General features: G+C 36.5%; 1 protein-coding gene across 1 annotated transcript; it reads right to left on the minus strand.

The window, feature by feature from the left end:
- Positions 1-346: 346 nt before the first annotated feature.
- LOC100655611 (olfactory receptor 5J3-like) lies at positions 347-11,176 on the minus strand. The gene has a single exon (XM_064274266.1). It carries the CDS (start codon positions 9,558-9,560, stop codon positions 8,595-8,597), a length of 966 nt encoding a protein of 321 aa, XP_064130336.1. The 5' UTR covers positions 9,561-11,176; the 3' UTR covers positions 347-8,594.
- Between the last annotated feature and the right edge of the window lie 9,684 nt (positions 11,177-20,860).

A 20,860-nucleotide genomic window follows, 5' to 3' on the forward strand; every position in this document is an offset into this window, starting at 1 on the left:
ACAGTTTAAGAGCACACTAGGGAACGCTTTGCTTGGTCAGGCTTTCCCACAAGGTTGGGGATTGCTGGAGAAACTGTCCGTAACAGAAGGTCTTTCTAGATCTCAGAAGTTGGTACTTGTGGCTGAACATGATTTTTCAATAGGTTTCCAAATAGTAGATTCTCAGTACTTAATTGTTGCTCGGATTTCAGGCTAAAACCACTAGGAAAATTTACCCTAATAATTTGTAACTCAAGTAAGAAATATTATATGAATATCTCCCGTTTTTTTAACAAGATTGCTAAACAATGTCTCTAATTGTACAGTATTTTAGAAAGTCCGTTCCCTTGGATTCTGTTCCCTGAACTTAATTCAACCTGATTCTATCAGCGTGGTTCTAATACTGAATTTGGTCTGATGATCTTATTCTCAAAGTCTAATTCCCTAAACGTTTTCATGCAATTAGCTAATAATTTGGTGAAAGAAGAGCAAGATTGCTCATTGTATTTTCATTAATTTTCACATTGTTGGTTTTGATTTTTTTCCCCTCTTTTGTTGAGATGTTATTATACAACATATTCATTATTTATTTCTTCTTATTAGGATATTATAAGTAAATTTTCAAATAAATGTAATAATTGCCTTTATCAAAGAATTAGTTTTTTTTTTTAAATAAATGCTTTTTGGGAAACAATTTGGCAAAGTATCATATTAAAATGTTTATATATGTTTTACCTAATAATTCCATTGTTAGGGATCTTTTGAAACAAAAAATAAAATGAAATTAACTGGGAAGTTGTATATGCACATATTATCATTAGGTTGTAACTTAATTAGTCAAAATGTAAAAACACTACATATATAATGCTCTGCAATGGATACTTCGGTAGATCCAATATAGATTTAAATCTTAGTTTATGATTATAAGACTTTCAGGAGGATGGATTCAGTGATTCCATCGACATTTCTGTCTGCCATGTGTAGATCCCCTATGAGAGAGCTACAGAGAAAAAGAAAAAAACAAATATAGAGCTTGAAAGTATGAATTCAATCTACTAACACCTTTAGAACACTGTATGACTTTAATAGTCTGTAATATTAATCTACAGTAAATGTAATTCTCAAAACCGTGAAAAGTTAGCCTGATACAAGGCTTTCATTATATCAAACTCTGAGCAGGGCATATAAATTGTCATTATGTGCCACATAGATGCCACGGAGAAACTAAAATCCCCCCGAAAGGCCTTAGTAGAAACGTTTGTTTAACAGAGAGAATTTAGTGGATGACACTTACGTAACAGTATATTCCAGATTAAAGAGCACGAGACCAGATCCTCGCATTTTGTAGGGAAAAACATCCATTAAAAGAAAATGCCACCATTTGTCTGTAAGTTTGTCATATTGTGGTGGCTTGTGTGCTACTGTCATGCTGGAAGGTATGCCACCACTTTTTCAAATAACAGCAGGGTCACTCACGGTGGACAGTTTTCAGGGAAGCTTTCAGATTAAGACAGACTAAGACGAAGGACCTGGTGATCTACTTTAAAAAAAAATGGTATTGTCCATTGTGAATAAGACAATCATATAGTCTACTATGCTGGGAATGACAAGTGAAAGAGAAACAGTGCCACGTTCATTGGCAAAAAAGAACATTTCAACATCTATCCTGAAGCAGAACCCTGTCAGTGATGGGATAACATGTATAAACTTCCAAAGAAAATCAGTTGATATAATTATTGCTCATATTTATCCAGCAAACGCTAATGCCATAGTTGAAGAAATTGAAAATTGTTATCAATTTCTGCAGTCTGAAGTTGATCAAACATACAGTCAAGATGCATAGATAATTACTAGTGATTGCAATGAGGAAGTCAGAAACAAAGAAGGACAGCTGTTGGAAAATATGGCTTTATTGATAGAAAGGATGCCAGAGATCACATGATAAAATTTTGCAAGACAAATGACTTATTCATTGCAAATACCTTTTTTCAATACGTAAACTGTGACTATGCACACGGACCTCATGAAATGGAATGCACGTGAATGAAATTGACTATATCTGTGGAAGGAGAAAATGGAAAAGCTCAATAACATCAGTCAGAATAAGGCCAGGTGCCAACTGTGGAACAGAGCATAATTTGCTCACATACTAGTTCAAGTTGAATAACTGAAGAAAATTAAAACAAGTCCACAATAGCCAAAATATGACCTTGAGTATAAGCCATGTGAATTTACAAACCATCTCAAGAATAGAATTTATGAATTGAACACTAATGACAGAAGACCAGACAAGTTGTGAGATGACATCAAGGACATCATACATGAAGAAAGTGGAAGGCCATGGAAAGATGGAAAAGAAAGAAAAGACCAAAATGGATGTCAGGAGACACGTTGAAACTTGCTCTTTAACTTAGAGTAGCTAAAGTGAATGGAAGAAATGACAAAGTAAAAAAGCTGAGCAGAATGTTTCGAAGGGTGGCTAAAGAAGACAAAGTATTATAAAAATATGTGCACACACCTGGAGTTAAAAAAATCAAAAGGAAAGAAAACAGTCGGCATTTCTCAAGCTTAAAGAACTGAAGAAATCCCTCAAGCCTCTAGTTGAAATACTGAAGGACCAATGGGCAAAATTCGAATAACAAGGGAAACATAAAAAGAAGATGGCAAGGATATACAGAGTCACTCTACTGAAAAGAATTGGTCAATGTTCTGCCATTTCAGGTGGTAGCATATGACTAAGAACGGACGGTATTGAAGGAGTAAATCCAAGCTGCACTGAAGGCATTGGGGAAAAACTAGTCTCTAGGAAGTGATGGTATGTCGATTAAGATGTTTCAACAGACAGATGAAGCACTGGAGACACTCTCTCATCTATGCAAAGAAAATTGGGAAACAGCTACCTGGCTGACAGAATGGAAGAGATCCATATTTGTCCCTGTTTCAAAGAAAATTGATTTAACAGAATTAAGAAATTATAGAACAATATCGTTAATATCACATGCAAGTAATTTTAGCTGAGGATCATTCAAAAGTGGATGCAGCAGCATATTGACAGGGAATTGTCAGAAACTCAAACCAGATCCAGAAGAGAACATGGAATGAGGGATAAAATTTCTGATATCAAATGGATCCTGGCTGAAAGTAGAGAATACCAGAAACATGTTTGCCTGTGTTTTAATGAATATGCAAAGACATTGAACTATGTGGATCATAACAAATTAAGGATGATATTGGGAATAGAGGGAATTCCAGAACACTTCATTGTACTCATGTGGAAACCATATATAGACAAAAAGGCAGTTGGTTGAATGGAACAAGGGGATAGTGCTTGTTTTATAATCATGAAAGGTATGCGTCAGGGTTGTATCCTTTCTCCATGTTTATTCAGCCTGTACGCTGAGCCAATAGTCTGAGAAGCTGGACCGTATGAAGAAGAATTTGGCATCAGAATTAAGGATAACTGGGGTCTTCTAAAAATTAAACACTTATGCTCATCAAAAGACTTCACCTAAATAGTGAAAAGAAAACTTAAGGACTAGGGGGAAAAAAAATGGCTATTACAAATCAGACAAAGGTCTAATCTCTAAAATCTATAAGAAAATTCAACACCTCTTCAACAAAAAGACAACCCAATTAAAAAATGGGCAAAGGCAATGAACAGACACTTCACCAAAGAAGATATTCAAACAGCCAACAGACACATAAGGAAATGCTTACAATTTCTAGCCATTAGAAAAATGCAAACCAAAACCACAATGAAATACCATCTCACTCCAGAAGTACTGTCACAAATCAATAAAACAGGAAATAACAGATGTTGGAGAGGCTTCAGGGAAATTAGAACCCTTATGCACTGCTGGTGAGAATGCAAAATGATGCAACCATTTTGGAAAACGATATGGAGCTTCCTTAGAAAGCTAGAAATAGAAATACCATATGATCCAGCAATCCCACTCCTAGGAATATATCCTAGAGAAATAGTCATCACACAAAGAGACAAAGGCACACCCATATTCACTGCAGAATTGTTCACAATAGCAAAAAGATGGAAACAACCTAGTTGCCCATCAACAGATAAATGGATAAACAAACTGTGGTAGGTACAATTAATGGAGTATATTATGCATGATAAAGAACAATGATGAATCTGTGAAGCATCTCATAACATGGATGAATCTGGAGGACTTTATGCTGAGAGAAATAAGTCAGTCAAAAAAGGACAAATGTTGTAGGAGACCACTACCTTAAATACTCATGAAAAGGTTTACATAAAAAAGAAACAATCTTTGATGATTACAAGGAAGGGGAGGGGTGGAGATGGAAAAACACTTAATAGACAATAGATAAATGGAAACTTCCTTGAAGGGTAAGACATTACACAATAATGGGGAAGCCAGCACAACCTGTACAAGGCAAGGTCATCATAGCTCCACAGACATATCCAAACTCCCTGAGGAACCGAATTGTTCAGCTGAGGGTTGTGAGGACCATGATCTCAGGGAATATTTGTTCAATTGGCATAACATAGTTTACAAAGAATGTGTCCTACATTCTACTTTAGTGAGTAGTGTCTGGGGTTTTAAAAGCCTATGAGTGGCCATCTAGCATACTTCACAGGTCTCACCCCTTTGGGAGCAAGGAATAATGAAGAAAACTAAAGATACAAGAGAAAGATTAGTCCAAAGTTCTTATGCACCACATCTCCCATGGCCTCCACCAGACTGAGTCCAGTACAAGGAGATGGTCCCCGGCTACCACCACTGACTGCTCTGACAGGGATCACAATAGAGGGCACCAGACAGAGCTGGTGGAAAATGTAGAACAAAATTCTAACTGAAACAGAAAGACCAGACTTGCTGCCCTGACAGAGACTGGAGAAACCCTGAGAATATGGCCACTGGACACCCCTTCAGCTCAGTAATGAGGCCAGTCTGGAGGTTCACCCTTCAGCAAAAGATTGTACAGGCCCATGGAACAAAAAAAGACTAAAGGGGCATACCAGCCCTGGGACACGGACTGGAAGGCAGGAGGGCACAGGAAAGCTTGTAATAGGGAACCCAGGGTTGAGAAAGGAGGGTGTTGACATGTCGTGGGGTTGTTAGCCAAGGTCATACAACAATGCATGTACTGTTTGATAAGAAATGAGTTTGTTCTGTAAACCTTCACCTAAAGTACAATACAAAAAATAAATAAATTTTTAAAAAAGAAGGAAGACTTATTAACAACTTGAGATATGCATATGACACCACCTTGCTTGCTGAAAGTGAAGATCACTTGAAGCACTTACTAAAGAATATTAAAGGCTACAGCCTGTCGTGTGAATTGCACCTCCAATTAAAGAACTACAAAAATCCTCACAACTGGACCAGTAAGCAACATCATGATTAATGGAGAAACGATTGACCTTGTCAAGGGTTTCATTTTACTTGGATCCACGATCAATGCCCATGGAAGCAGTAGTCAAGAAAACAAAGGATGCATTGCATTGGACAAATCTGCTGCAAAAGGTCTTTTTAAAGTGTTAAAAAGCAAAGGTGTCACTTTGGGGATGAAGATGTGCCTGATCCAAGCTGAGATATTTCCAATAGCCTCATATACATGTGAAAGCTGGACAATGAATAAGGAAGACTGAAAGAGAATTAATGTCTTTGAATTATGCTTTTGGCAAAGAATATTGAATACTTCATGGACTGTCAGAAGAATGAACCAACTTGTCTTCGAAGAAGTACAATAAGAATGCTCCTTAGAAGTGAGGAAGGAAAGATTTCATTTCATGTACTTTTGTTATGTTATCAGAAGGAACCAGGCCCTGAAGAAGGATATCATGTTTGTTAAAGTAGATGGTCAGTGCAAAAGAGGAAGACCCTCACTGAGATGGGTTGACACAATGGCTGCAATGACGGGCTCAAACATAGCAATAATTGTGAGGATGGCACAGGACCAGACAGTTTCCTTCTCGGGTACATAGGGTTGCTCTGAGTCGGAACTTACTAGAAGGCACCTAACAACATCATCCTGAGGGAAATAAGAAATACGTCTGCAAAATATTTTAAGAAAACAACTTGACTTTGACAATGAACTCGTCGATTTTTCTTCATACTCTATTCACAGCATATACTGAGAGATGATGCTTTTGAAAACCAGAGAAGGTATTTGTGATTGCTTTGGTGAATACGTAAACACGACACCTACCTGGAGTTGAGAGGAAACCCGGGAGTTTTTGGTTATGTTTCCTGACTATTGTTTTATATTTGGTTCAGGACATTTGGAGGATGGAATCTCCAGTGATTATGTGAACAGTCAATTTCAGATTCAGCATGTTTCATACCATTAAAGCAGCTAAATATAAAAAAATATATAAGCCTGGGAAAAGTAAGGCCCCAACATTTTCTATCTAAAGAGTACATGTTTGAATTTTTCTCAATATTAAAGGAAAATCATTGTGGATATTTTTCTTATCTATGTGAGACTATATGATGAAAAACTGAATATTTAAAATTAACTCCATTAGTGTTTATAATTACAATTTATACAACTTTATGGTGTAATTAAATATCATGTATATTTCTATTTTAAATTTGTTTCAATCCAAATGTATTTTAATTCAAAATTTTGGTGATTGAATACCTTTATATATACACTATTATTTGTAATATTTTTTGAAAAAACATGTATGTTAAAAGTCTACAATATGTTTTTCAAAAAATTATTACAAATTTAATCAATTAAGATACTGATATAATTATCATGCTCAACATTTTTTTAGTACATTTTCCAGACATAGAAAGAAATGTTCAGAAATATTGAGAAGGCTGATATTTGGAAAATGGAATGAAAGTATAAAAGAGATAAATACAGGGTAAAATGATAGTCTAAATCTACAACAAAAAGAATGAAAGAATAAGTATTATAAAGCACAAAGATACCCAAACACCCAGTGTTGTCGAGTCGATTCTGCTTCCACAAAGATAGGTAAAATGAAATCAGACCAATAAAGAAAACTGTACAAGAACAAGTGGAAAAAATTTGCAATGATTTAAAAAGAAAGAAATACTAAAAATATTATAATAATACATATATATATTTTTTTAATGGAGTATATCTTTCTTCCTGAAAACTGAAAGTTAAGAGAGTCCTAGTTGCAAAGGTTTCTATTTATTAAATGCCTATACTATGTTCCAGATACATATGTTCCAGGTATTATCTCTAGTTATCATGAGATTGATTTAGTTAAGTATTTTCATTCTCATGACTCACATTAGAGTTGGCCTGAAATATTTAAAGAATTTCTCTAAGTTTACACTGTAAGAATTGGTAGAACAATAATTTTAAAACAATTCACTGATATAAAAACCTGTGTTTCTTTTACCATTTATTCCATGTAATCTTTCCACATTGACAAACTAAAGAATGAAGACGATGATGAAATTTGAAATGATATTGCATGAAGCGTAACTGAAAAGACTGGAGATAGCCTGAGAAAAATTGCACTCAGTAGGGTATTCTGGCAAAAACATTTGAGAACTTTATGAAGAATGAAAAGATCCAAGTTCTGAGACTTCATAAGGCTTCCAAAAAACCAAACCGATTGCCGTTGAATCGATTCTGACTGACAGCGACCCTGTACGGTACAGTAGAACTGCCCCACAGAGTTTCCAAGGAGCGCCTGGTGGATGCGAACTGCCGACCTTTTTTTTTAGCAGCCGTAGCACTTAACCGCTATACCACCAGGGTTTCCTCATAAGGCATATCTAAGATTAAATTATTTAAGCCTTAAGAAAAGATGTATTTCTTGTTTAAAATGAGAAACAATATGTGCTTATTTAATTCATCAAATAAGAGAGTGTCGATTTTGGAGGAGATGGTAGACAACCATGAGTTAAGGACTTTCAAGAGTTTATTCTATATCAGATTAGGGTTTGGATGGGAGGGTTGTATGATCCTTAGATGTCCATGATTTTGGGAGTCAGTGTTTGCCCACATGTCACATTTGACCAAGGACAAATGAAAATATCCATCAAAGCTGAGATCAATCTAATCACTATGAGTTCATGCACAGGACAAAAAATGAAATCTTAGGAATATAAATTCACTGCATTGGCTCCTGGTTTTCTTAATAAGTAACAAATGTTCTTGATGCAAATATGACTACGAGCAGTTCATATGGTGCCAATGACTTCTTTTCAAGGTCAGCAAGGCCCATTTCAAAATCTCAAACCCAACTTAACAGACATGAAAGAAAAATTTAACACATATTTCCTAAAGATTCCCTAAGGTCTGAGATAAAATCTATGTAAGGTAAAAAAAAAAAAAAAAAATTCTGCTAAATCCTGATTTCTCCAAGTGTTGATGTTGAGCAGTAATCAATTATATGTGTGGAGGGAGGGGACTGGATCTGTTACAGATTGTCCAGAGTTATCTGGTCTATGTCTCTGGTCTTATTTTGAGTTAGTTGCTGCAATTACCAGTCAAGTGTCCTATGACAGGTTACACTTCTCAGATTTTCTCTTCCTTTCTAAAGCAAATGGATTCAGTTGAATAAACTCCAAGTTTTTCAGCCATGAAATTTTACTAAATTCGTCTAGATATCATTAGACTGAGCACACGTCTGTATCCTATTTTGAGAAATGTGTGGCATGAAAGTAACAGGGGAAATGTTTCATTTCTATTGCCCTCTTCACAGCATCCTTTACTTCCTTGTTCCTTAGGCTGTAAATCAGTGGGTTTAACATGGGAATCACCAAGGTATAAAACACAGACACCACCTTTTCTTGTTCTAGGGAATATTGAGAGCTTGGCTGAATGTAACTAAAGCTTATAGAACCATAGAATAAAGTCACAGCTGTCAGATGTGAAGCACAGGTGAAGAAGGCTTTGTGTCTACCGGCCGTTGAGCAGATCCTCAAGATGGAAGAAACAATGAAGATGTAGGAGATGATCACAATCAAGAAAGTGATCATGACAATCACACCAGAGAAGATTAAAAGCAACAATTCATTCATGGATGTATCAGAACAGGACAGCTTCAACAGGGGAGGAAGATCACAGAAGAAGTCACTGATGACATTTGGCCCACAGAAAGAGAGTTTCACCAGGCCAATTGTGTGTGTTAACGAGTTCATTAAACCTCCCACACATGATCCTATGACCAACACAACACACACTATTTTAGTCTTGGTCACTGTATAAATTAGAGGGTATACAATGGCCACATAGTGATCATAAGCCATTGCTGCCAGCAAGAAGCCCTCAGTGGTGATGAGTGACGCAAATAAAAAATATTGCACAATGCATGCAGAAAATGAGATTGTCTCCTGTTCAACAAAGAAGTTCAGCAGCATTTTGGGTGCAAAGACTGTTGAGTAGCAGGCATCTACAAGTGACAGACAGCTAAGGAAATGGTACATGGGTGTGTGGAGCTTGGAGGTGATTTGGATTAGAAAGAGCATTCCCAGGTTCCCCACCAAAGAAATGATGTAAATCAGCAGGAACAACATGAAGAGGACCACTTTCAGGTCCAAACGCTCTGTCAGTCCCAGTAGGATAAACTCCGTAACCTCTGTCAAATTCTCATGAGCCATTTGGCTTTCTTGATACCTGCTAATGATAAGGAGATTGGAATAAATTAAGAGAGAATAATGGTGCTGCAATATCAAGACTACTGGGAATTCTTAACTAGCGCTGTGACTTGAGTTATCACATCCCCTCTCTCTGGTTGTCCTATTTATGAAATTAGTACTGTTTATTTGTATGTTACATTAGAAAACCATGCAGGGTTTAATAGTTTCAAGATTCATTTAAAATGTTGGTGTTGATGTGAAGAAAAAGCTAAAGTGAATATCATTCTAAAGAAACAAAACAAAAAAAGTACAGCTTATGAAAGATTAATAACTGAATTTGGAAATATAAACTCTTCCCCTCACTGAAGATCTTTTTTAAACTTCTCATTTTGGATTTAATAATACTTCTCATTTTGGATTTAATAATAGCTCTGGTCAATTAAGTGCCCGGGTGGTGCAAGTGGTTAACTCTGGGCTGCTAATCGAAATGTGGGAGGCTCTAGGTCACCCATGAGGCACCTCAAAAGAAAGGCCTGGTGATCTACCACTGAAAAACTAGCCATTGAAAACGCTGTGGATGTGGTTTTCTTCTGACGCACATAGGTCTCCATGAGGCAGAACTGACTCAGCAGCCGCTGGTTTAATGTGACACATATCAAGATATTAGAATAATCCTTCCTACAGAATTTAAACTTGAGATGACCCGTTTATGTTTAGCTTATACGCCAAATTTAAGTTGGAAGTGATGAAAGAGAAGGCTCTAGCATTCAAAAACTCTGGACTCATCATCCTTAGAAAAGTGGGGAGTGGAGGAAGGGACACTGCAAACTGGAATATGAAACATGATAAACATCAAGTTATAATTTTAACTGACCTTTGAAGCCCAACAGAAACACCTTACAGAGACTCAGGAAACAGAAACCTTCATGCTTTTTCTGAGAAAAAGTTAAAGTAAGCCTAGATGATAAAACAAACCTATAAAAGATACAAATGGTACATTGCAATAGTTTTTATTTTTTATTTTTAATGTTCAACACAATTTTTAGAACATGCAATGTCTTTTACACACAACCAGAACTCATCTGTTTGATTATCTCTATATTCACCCTGATATATTAACTAGCTTATAATATTTGTATAAAAATCATAAAAAATATTTTAAACAATCCAGAATACTAGTAGCTTTCTATATGTAAAGTAAAATATGGTTTTTTTCTTTGTGGATTCTTCAGACTTTCACTGGGAGGTACTATTCCTTGAGCATAGTGGTTAAAATTAAAAAATGAAAAATATTGCCAGGCTACTAATAGAATAAGAAATGAGGAGACAGCAAATATTTTAATTCTAGAGTATCTACAGTGTCAGGTGAATAATTTCCATGGGAATATGTAGTTAGAGCTTAGGCTGCAATGCGTCCTTTAGGGAAGAATGTTCACAAACTGAATTAAGATAGTGATTTTGCATTATTTCAGTAGAAGTTGAACAACACTTTTGACAACGACACTGAAAAAGAGATTGAAGCTTCAAACAAAGGGTGGAATTAAGAGGTCAAATTATAAATTTTTCGCACCCCTGTATTTTCAAGAGACCACCCATATCTGCAGAATATAACTGTACGGGATATTCAAATAAATTAATTTAACTTACCGATTGAAGGCAAAATGTTCAAAAACAAGGCTCTTTTGGGAAACTCATGTTCATCTATTCCCATGGACTGTTTTCCTGCATAAGAGAAGTCAGTTAAAATTTGTCTGTCATTTATAGTAATACCTAACTAACACAAATGACAGTAGTTACAGGAAGCAGGATTAAAAGCCAAAATAAACCTTTGATATGTGACTATCAAGGCACAGCTTCCATGATATGAAAGCAAGAACAAGATGATTTTAAAAACAGTCCCACTATATTTTTTCCCTACTTCAAATGAGAATAAAGTCCCTGCAGTCTATCTTCTGATTGAGCGGGTTTAATAAATGTATTATGAAATGTTCCTCCATGTTTCTTGAGGGATTTAGGAAATTCTCAAGAACATAATGCTTCCCTAAGGTATTTAATTGTCTAAAAGTGACACTGAGTAGAAAGAAATGTGGGGAAAACACAGAATATACGATCTCTGAAAAAAAAAAAAATGAAATATAATTGATTCTGATACCTGCTCAATACTTTAGCAAAGGAAGCTTTTACTTAGACCCAGTTATTGGGAGGGGAGGGGGGTCAGAGGGCCTTAACTTAGTAGAGCGAGCCCTGATGTAAACCAGTCCCATTCTTTGAATTCTTTGGATGGCCAGAATGGCATCAAAGGAAGTTAATACTGTTGAGGTTGTTAGTTGCCTTCGAGTTTATTCCTACTCGTAACGAGGTTCATAACAGTAATCCTTGAAATGAAGACCACCAACCGTCTTGTAAACTGTGATGTCTACTGATAGGTAATTTTGGGGACTTTGTCCTTAGCTTAAACTGTGTCATGAGTGATTTTGATAGGGACCTCTCACACTGTTCACTTATATATGTATTTAAATAAAAATTGATTTCTATTCTTTATATTAAATACTTAAAATTTTCTACATACTAAATCCATGTTTAAAGGGTAGTAGGGAGGTGAAAGCTAAACTGAATTTCATTCTAAAGAAACAAAACAAAAAAAAGTGCAGTTCATGAAAGATTAACAACTGAATTTGGAAATGTAAACTCTTCCCCTCATTGAAGATCTTTTTATAAACTTCTCATTTTGGATTTGATAATAAAAAAAAAAATTTTTTTTTTTTTTTTTATAATAGCTTCTGTCAAATATGTACCTGGGTGGTGCAATACAGAGGTAGTAAAATTAGGGGTTGGGAAACTTCCTAAGTTTGAAATAGGACAGAAAATGATTCATTATCTTGGAAGCCCTCCAACATTCTAAGCACCTGGCACATACTCTATTTTTTTTAAAACTATAGTTCATTCTCTGTCCAAATATTAATTAAAAAAAAAGATAAAGAAATTAAGTGTCTCAGATATTCTTTCTCCTAGGAAATGGTAGATCAGGGACAAAAAAAGTATTTGAAAAGACCTTTAAGAAGTCTATATCTACAGGCACTCAGTTGACAAAAACAAAATAATCACATTCAGAGTGTCCAGAACAGGTCTGCTGTCTTCTGCAGCCACCACACTTCTGTCAGTTTGTCTAAGAAGATAGAAGGAATACACAGAGTCACTGTACTGAAAAGGTTTGGTTAATGTTCACACAGTTCAGGAGGTAAGATATGATAAAGAACCAACGGTACTGAAGGAAGAAGTCCAAGCTGCACGGAAGGCATTGGCGAAAAACAAGACTCCAAGAATTGACAGAATACCAACTGAGATGTTTCAACAAACGGATTCAGTGGTGGAAATGCTCGCTCATCTATGACAAGAAATTTGGAAGACAGCTACCTGTCCAACAGACTTGAAGAGATTCATATTTATGCCTATTCCAAAGACAGGTGATCCAACAGAATGTGAAAATTATCAAATAATATCATTAATATCACAGACAAATAAAATTTTGCTGCAAATCATTTGAAAGTGGTTACAGCAGTACAATGACAGGGAACCACCAGAAATTCAAGCCAGGTTCAGGAGAGGATGTGGAACTATGGGTATCATTGCTGATGTTAGATGGATCCTGGGTGAAAGCAGAGAATACCAGAAAGATATTTATCCGTGTTTTATTGCCCATTCAAAGACATTCAACTATGTGGATCATAACAAATTATGGATAGTGTTGCGAAGAATGGGAATTGCATAACACTTAATTGTGTTCATGAAGAACCTGTACATAGATCAAGGCAATTGTTTCAAAAGAACAAGGAGATACTGGGTGGTTTAAAGTCAGGAAAGGTGTGCGTCAGGATTGTATCCTTTCACCATACCTATTCAGTCTGTATGCTAAGCAAATAATCCAGGAAACTGGACTATATGAAGAAGAACAGGGCATCAGGATTGGAAGAAGACTCATTAATAACATGTGATATGCAAATGACACAACCTTGCTAGCTGAAAGTGAAGAAGACATGAAGTACTTCCTAATAAAGGTCAAAGACCGCAGCCTTCAGTATGAATTATGCCTCAACATAAAGAAAACAGAAATCCTCACAACTGGATCAATAAGGCACATCATGATAAAGGGAGAAAAGATTGAGGTTGTCAAAGATTTCATTTTACTTGGATCCACAATAACCACGCATGGAAGCACCAGTCAAGAAATCAAAACATGCGTTGCATTGGGTAAATCTGCTCCGAAAAAACCTCTTTGAAGTGTTAAAGAGCAAAGATATCACTTTAAGGATTAAGGCAGGCCTGAACCAAGGCATGGTATTTTCAATCACCTCATACATATGTGAAAGTTGGACAATGAATAAGGAAGATGGGAGAAGAACTGATGCCTTTGAATTATTTTGTTGACGAAGAATATTGAATATACCATGGCCTGCTAAAAGAATGAATAACTCTGTCTTGGAGGAAGTACAGCCAAAATGCTCCTTAGAAGTAAGAATGGCAAGATTTTGTCTCACACACTTTGGACATTTCATCTAGAGTAACCCATCCCTAGAGAGGGACATTATGTGTGATAGAGGGCCAGTGAAAAAGAGGAGGACCCTCAACGAGATGGGCTGACACAGTGGCTACAACAATGGGCTCAAGCATCATAATTGTGAGAATGGCGTAGGACCCGGCAGTACTTCTTTCTGTTGTACATAGGATCACTGTGAGTTGGAAGTGACTCCATGGCACTTAAAAGCAACAACAGCAGGGGTAGAACTTTTTTATAGTGCCAGAAGTTGAGCCTCTCAGTTTAGAATTCCTCAAAATACTATTGAGGAAGGGACGTCTCCTCAAAGTAGAGTTGACCTCAATGAGGTTTATGCAGTAAAGCTTTTGGGACCTTTATTTGCTGATGTGGCATGACTCAAAATGAGAAGAAACAGCTGCAAACATGCTTTAATAATAGGAATGTGTAACGTACAAATTACAAAACTAGGAAAATTGGATGTCATCAAATATGAAATGGAACCCTTGAAGATAGCATAGCTATCCTTTCTTCTTCTTCTCCTTCTGCCCCTCTTTCTTCTCTTCTTCCTCCTCCTTCTTCTGTTTCTATTGTTTCTCTTCCTTCTCCACTATGCATATATTAATACCCTTTGTGGTATCCCACAGGTCTCTGAGGCTCTGGTTATTTTCTTCATTTTTTTTTTCTTTTTGTTTTTGAAATGGGATCATGCCTAATTATCTATTTTCACGTTTACTGATTCCTTCCTTTTCCATCTTGTCTTAGTTATCTAGTGAGGCTATAACAGAAATGCCACAAGTAGATGGCTTTAACAAACAGAAATGTAGTTTTTCACATCCTAGGAGGATAGAAGTCCAAATTCAGGGCTCCAGCTTCAGGGAAAGGCTCTCTCTGTTGGGTCTGGAGGAGGGTCCTTGTTATCAGCCTTCCCCTGGCCTAGGAGCTTCTCAGCACAGAGACCCTGACCTAGCCAAGTTGGTACACATTTTGGGGGGACACAATTCAATCCATTACACATCTCCTATCTGATCTCAATCCTCCCTAGTGTATTTTTTCATTTCAGTTATCTGCTTCTTAAGTACAGAATTTTCATTTGGTACTTTTGTATAACTTTTTTTCTATTTATTGAGATTCTGTTTTTGATGAATAATTGTGTCATGTTGTTGTCGTTAGGCGCTCTCAAGTCAATTTCGACTCATAGTGACCCTAGGTACAACAGAACAAAACACTGCCTGGTGCTGAGCCATCCTCACAATCATTGACGCCCATGCTTCTAAAGAGCACTCTGGCTATAGCACTCTGGCTGTACTCCTTCCAAGGGAGATTTTTTCATTCTTTTGGCTGTTGATGGTATATTCAATATCCTTCCCCAACACAATAATTCAAAGGCATCAATTCTTCTTCGGTCTTCCTTATTCATTGTTCAGCTTTCGCATGCAGGTGAGGTGATTGAAAACACCATGCTCAAGTTAGGCCATTGTCAGTATTTTTCACCAGTACCATAATCAGAGGTGTCAAATCTCTTGTGGCTAAGTCCAGTACTTGGGCCATTCAGAGATAGTTTCTACTAATTGTTTTTTATTCCTGAGCATGAATCACATTTTTCAGTTTCATTGCAGTACTGTAAACTAGAAAATTTAGAAAATATATTGCAAAGGCTCTGTACTCTGTACATGTAGCTTTATGGAAGACTTTCAATTATTTTTCAAAGTGTTCCAATTCACAGTATCATCTGTGCTTCCTGAGAGTTCCCATGGCTCCACATCTTCATCAATACTTGATATTGTCTACTTTTTTTTACTTTTATTGTGTTTTATGTGAAAATTTACAAATAAAGTCCAACTGTCATATAAAAATTTATAAACACCTTGGTAAAAAAACACCTTGGTATATGCTCCTAATTGCACTTCCCCTAATGAGACATCACAGTCCTTCCCTCCACTCTCTCTTTTCGTGTCCATTCATCCAGATTCTGACTCCCTCTACCCTCTTATCTCCCCTTCAGACAGGAGATGCCAACATAGTCTCATGTGTCTACTTGATCCAAGAAGCTCGTTCTTCCCCAGTATCATTTTCTATCCCATTGTCCAGTCCAATCCCTGTCTCAAAAATTGGCTTTAGGGATGGTCCCTGTCTTGGGCTAACAGAAGACCTGGGGACCATGACCACCGGGGTCCTTCTAGTCTCAGTCAGACCATTAAGTCTGGTCTTTTTAAGAGAATTTGGGGCCTGCCTCCCACTGCTCTCCTACTCCCTCAGGGGTTCTCTGTTGTGTTCCCTGTTAGGGCAGTCTTCGTTTGTAGTCAGGCACCATCAGATCTTCTGGTCTCAGGCTAATGTAGTCTTTGCTTTATATGGCTTTTTCTGGCTCTTGGGCTATTAATTACCTTGTGTCTTTGGTGTGTTTCATTTGCCTTTGCTCCAGGTGGATTAAGACAAATTGATGCATCTTCGATGACTGCTTGCTAGTGTTTAAGACCCCAGACACCACTCCAAAGTGGAATGCAGAATGTTTTCTTAATAGATTTTATTATGCCAATTGACTTATATGTCCCTGGAAACCATGGTCCCCAAACCCCCGCTCCTGCTATGCTGGTCTTTGAAGTGTTCGGTTTATTCAGGAAACTGCTTTGCTTTTGGTTTAGTCCAGTTGTGCTGGCCTCGCCTGTATTGAGTGTTGTCTTTCCCTTTACCAAAATAGTTCTTATCTACCATCTAATTAGTGAAAACCTTCTCCCTCCCTCCCTCCCTTCCTCCCCCATCTCGTAACCATCAAAGAATATGCTCTTCTCTGTTTCAACTATTTCTCAAGTTCTTGTAATAGTGGTTTTATACAATATTTGTCCTTTTGCAACTGACTAATTTCACTTGGCATAACGCCTTCCAGTTTCCTCCATGTTATGAAATGTTTCACAGATTCATCATTGATCTTTATTGATGTGTCATAATCCATTCTGTGAATATACCATCATTTATTCATTCATCCATTGATGGGCATCTTGCTCGCTTCCATCTTTTTGGTATTGTAAACAGTGCTGCAATGAACATGGGTGTGCATATATCTGTTCCTATAAAGGCTCTTATCTCTCTAGAATATATTCCAAGGAGTGGGATTGCTGGATCATATGGTAGTTCTATTTTTAGCTTTTTAAGGAAGTGTCAAATTGATTTCCAAAGTGGTTGTACCATTTTACATTGTATAAGTTCTCCACTTATGACTATCTGTCCATCCATCCGTCCGTCCATCCATCCATCCATCCATCCATTTTTTTTTTTTCTGTTTATATATTTGGTCTCAAGGCCCAGAATTTGGTTAATGTCCTGAGGAAAAATACAGCCATGTGTGCTGAGACTTATAGAACATCTGGTAGGAACACTGCTAGTTACTCTGAGCCCCAAAGGGACCTCCGTTTTTGCCAAACCTAGATTTTCAGGTGTGCCCTGAGTCAGTGCAATGAGTCAGCTACCCTCTCCAAGGTTAATCCTTCTGAATTTGCAGTCAGTCCAGTTCTCTTTGACTTAGCAGTGATTCATTCTTTTTCAATAGATTCTTTATCTTATCTTGCTTTTCCTGGTATTTTTGTAGAAATGCTGCCTTGACTACCAGCTACTCAATCACACCCCAAAATAAAAGTGTTTCTTTCATAAGCACTTTGCCATGTCTTTCTAACATTTTATTCTGAAAAAAAAAAATTCAAACTTATATTAGAGATTAAAAAACAACACAAATTTGTTAGACTCCTACAATGATCACCTAGGTGTACTTTGCCTATAAACACCAGGTGCAATTGCTGCATTTGCTTTCCCTCTCTCTGTGTACATACATACATATCAATATATACACAATTATATACATATATTTATTTATACATAATAATGTAACAGTTTTATTTTTTAATATGTTTCTCATGCTTGCCCAAAGTTTGAGGATTAATATAAGGTAATACTCTCATCTTACAATAACCTGCAAACCCTGCCCAATGTGTTATATCGCTTAAATTTGTTTTGAATTTTTTATTCTTGTAGTATTAAAGTGTCTTAGATTCTTGATCCTTAAGGTATTATTTTCATATTATTGTGAGCTTATAGAATTTCAGGTCTTAACAGAGAATAAAATCACAGTAAACTCTCTCTCTCGATCTATTCTTCTATCTAATAAAACTTTGAAGGAGGTATGATTATTATCCCTTTACAAGTGAAAAAACTTCTTAGTAAATTTAAGTAGCTTTTCTGCATTTACAGAACTAGCACATACCATCCTTGGATGTGTATCAAGGCATGTTTTTGTCCCATCATACAGTCAACTTCATAAATATTGTATATATGCTTGAAAACAATACACTTTTTTGAGATTTTGAAAGCTGTTATCTTTTGTCTGCTGTCTATTAAAAAAATAATAATAAAAAATAGAAAACCTTGGTATCATCTTTGATTCCTCTGTTTCCTCCACTATCCTGCCTAGGTCTACCATCAAAATGTATTTTGCACTTGTATTCCTCACTACTTTCACTATGATAGATTTGGTTTAACATGCCATCATCTCTTAACTGAATTATTGTGCAGCCTCCTGGCTGGTCTTCTTTCACTCTTGCCCTTCATGGTTTCTCTATTATCAACACAGCAGCTCAAGTGAACTTTTTAACGTGCAAGTTGGATCATGTCACTCCTCTGCCTGATGAGACTCTTTGCCTTTCCTCTCATTCAGGTCCAAAGTCTCTAGACTATACAGCCCATGCAATCTGGCTTCCTTTTCCTTTCTGGCAGCATCTCCTGCTACATCTCTCCTTGCTCTCTTTTCTCCAGTTCTGCCTGTTTTGTTCTTTCTTGATGACTCTAGGAAATCTTTGTTCTTGGCTATACCCACTTTTCAGAAAGCTCTTTCTTCCAGGCTCACCTTGGAAATGCTATGGGGCAGTTCTTCTCTCTCCTATAGCGTCACTATGTGTCAAAATCAACTCAACAGCAATAGCTTTTTTTTTTTAATATATGTATATATTTTATATTTCATCTTTTTTCTCCTTAACCAATTTGTCTTGCTAGTTACACAGTTTCAAAGTCTTCCATCCATTATATACTCTTTCCCTCAAAAATAAAAATCTATTTTTTTAAGTCCTGTTGATGCTTTTCATGAACTATGTCTTAAATCACTCACTTCTCTCTATTGCTCACCTGTAATACTTCTTCTCTTTCTCAAAGTAATTATTTTTTATTATTATTGTTTTTGTTATAGGTTTGGAGTAATTTTCCCAAATTGTTCTTGCCTTCCAAAATGTTGATTACAGTGTTATCATGAGAATTTTTCTGTTCTATTTATATTTCACTTAGGACTTCACTTACCATACATTGGGTTTTAAAGCATGTTATCCTGGCGTCCAAAGGCCTTCATACATATGGCCCTAAATGACTCATCAGCCTTATTTTCTATTGCCTTTGAACATTCAATGGTAGAGTTAAACTCATATATTTTCATGTTTTTAAAGAGTTCTTCCATTTCCCATGCTCATCTGCTCCCTGCTCCTCTAACTGCTTTTGTTGCCTAGCATAAACCTGTCTAGGTTTAGATCACACAGAGTAACTGGCACAATAGAAGTGTGTTGAATAAATAAATTATAAATAAGAGTTGTTTTCTACAGCCATTTTTTATAAGATACTAGTGAGATATGCAAATTTAAATACAAAATAGAAGGTATATATTTTTACTTGAATGGTGGCATTTTTAGAATAAAATCAATTTGTGTGACTGATCTTAGAGAATTGGACTAAGGGAATATTTCAAATTTTCTCTGAGGCACAAATGCATTTGGTAAATCCCTGTCCTAGAATATTCTTTTAATTTGAAGTAGTCTTATTCTTTTTTTTTTTTTTAATTGTGCTTTAGGTGGAACTTTACTGAGAAAATTTAGTTTCTCATACAACAATTTACACACAGATTGTTTTGTGACATTGGTTGCAGTCCCTATGATGTGTCATCACTCTCCTCTTCCACATCTCTATTCCTTGTTTCCATCTGTCCATGATTCCTGTCCATTCCTGCCTTCTTCTTATTGTTTTTAGGCTGGTGTTGCCCTTTTGGTCTCATATACATGATTAGACTAAGAAGCACAATCCTCATGTGTGTAATTGTTTGTTTTATAGACCTGTCTAATCTTTGACTGAAGGTTAAGCTTCGGGAGTGACTTCAGCTCTAAGTTAAGGTGCGTCAGGGGCCATAGTCTCAAGGGTTGTTCCAGTCTCTGTTAGACCATTAGGTCTGGTCTTTTTTGTGTGTGTGTGAATTTGAATTTTGTCCTACATTTTTCTCCCGCTCTGTCTGGGACCCTCTATTGTGATCCTCGTCAGAGCAATTCCCGATGGCAGCCAGGCACTATGGAGTTCTCCTGGGCTCAGGCTGGTAGTGGCTGTGGTGCTTTTGGTTCATTAGTCCTTTGGATTAATATTTGCCTTATGTCTTTGACTTTCTTCGTTCTCCTTTGCTCCTAACTGGATGGAACGAGTAGACGTATCTTAGGTAGCCACTTACAAGCTTTTAAGACCTCAGCAAAGTCTGATTCTTTTGGATCCTCAGTGAGCTCTTTCAGAATTTAGCACGACATTTAGTTAGAAAAAAAAATTATCCACTTTTGAGAAAATTAAACTATTATATCACAAAAATGATGAATGGGAATTAAATTGATTTTTAATCTTCATGTCATATTCAACACTTCCGCCCCAAATTGCATGAGAATATTTTGATCATAGTTTTGCTTGTGATTATATCTATGAAACAGTTTTAAAAGTCTCCTATCTCTTA

Source organism: Loxodonta africana, chromosome 22 (assembly GCF_030014295.1).
Source record: "Loxodonta africana isolate mLoxAfr1 chromosome 22, mLoxAfr1.hap2, whole genome shotgun sequence".
In the NCBI taxonomy this organism is placed as follows: domain Eukaryota; kingdom Metazoa; phylum Chordata; class Mammalia; order Proboscidea; family Elephantidae; genus Loxodonta; species Loxodonta africana.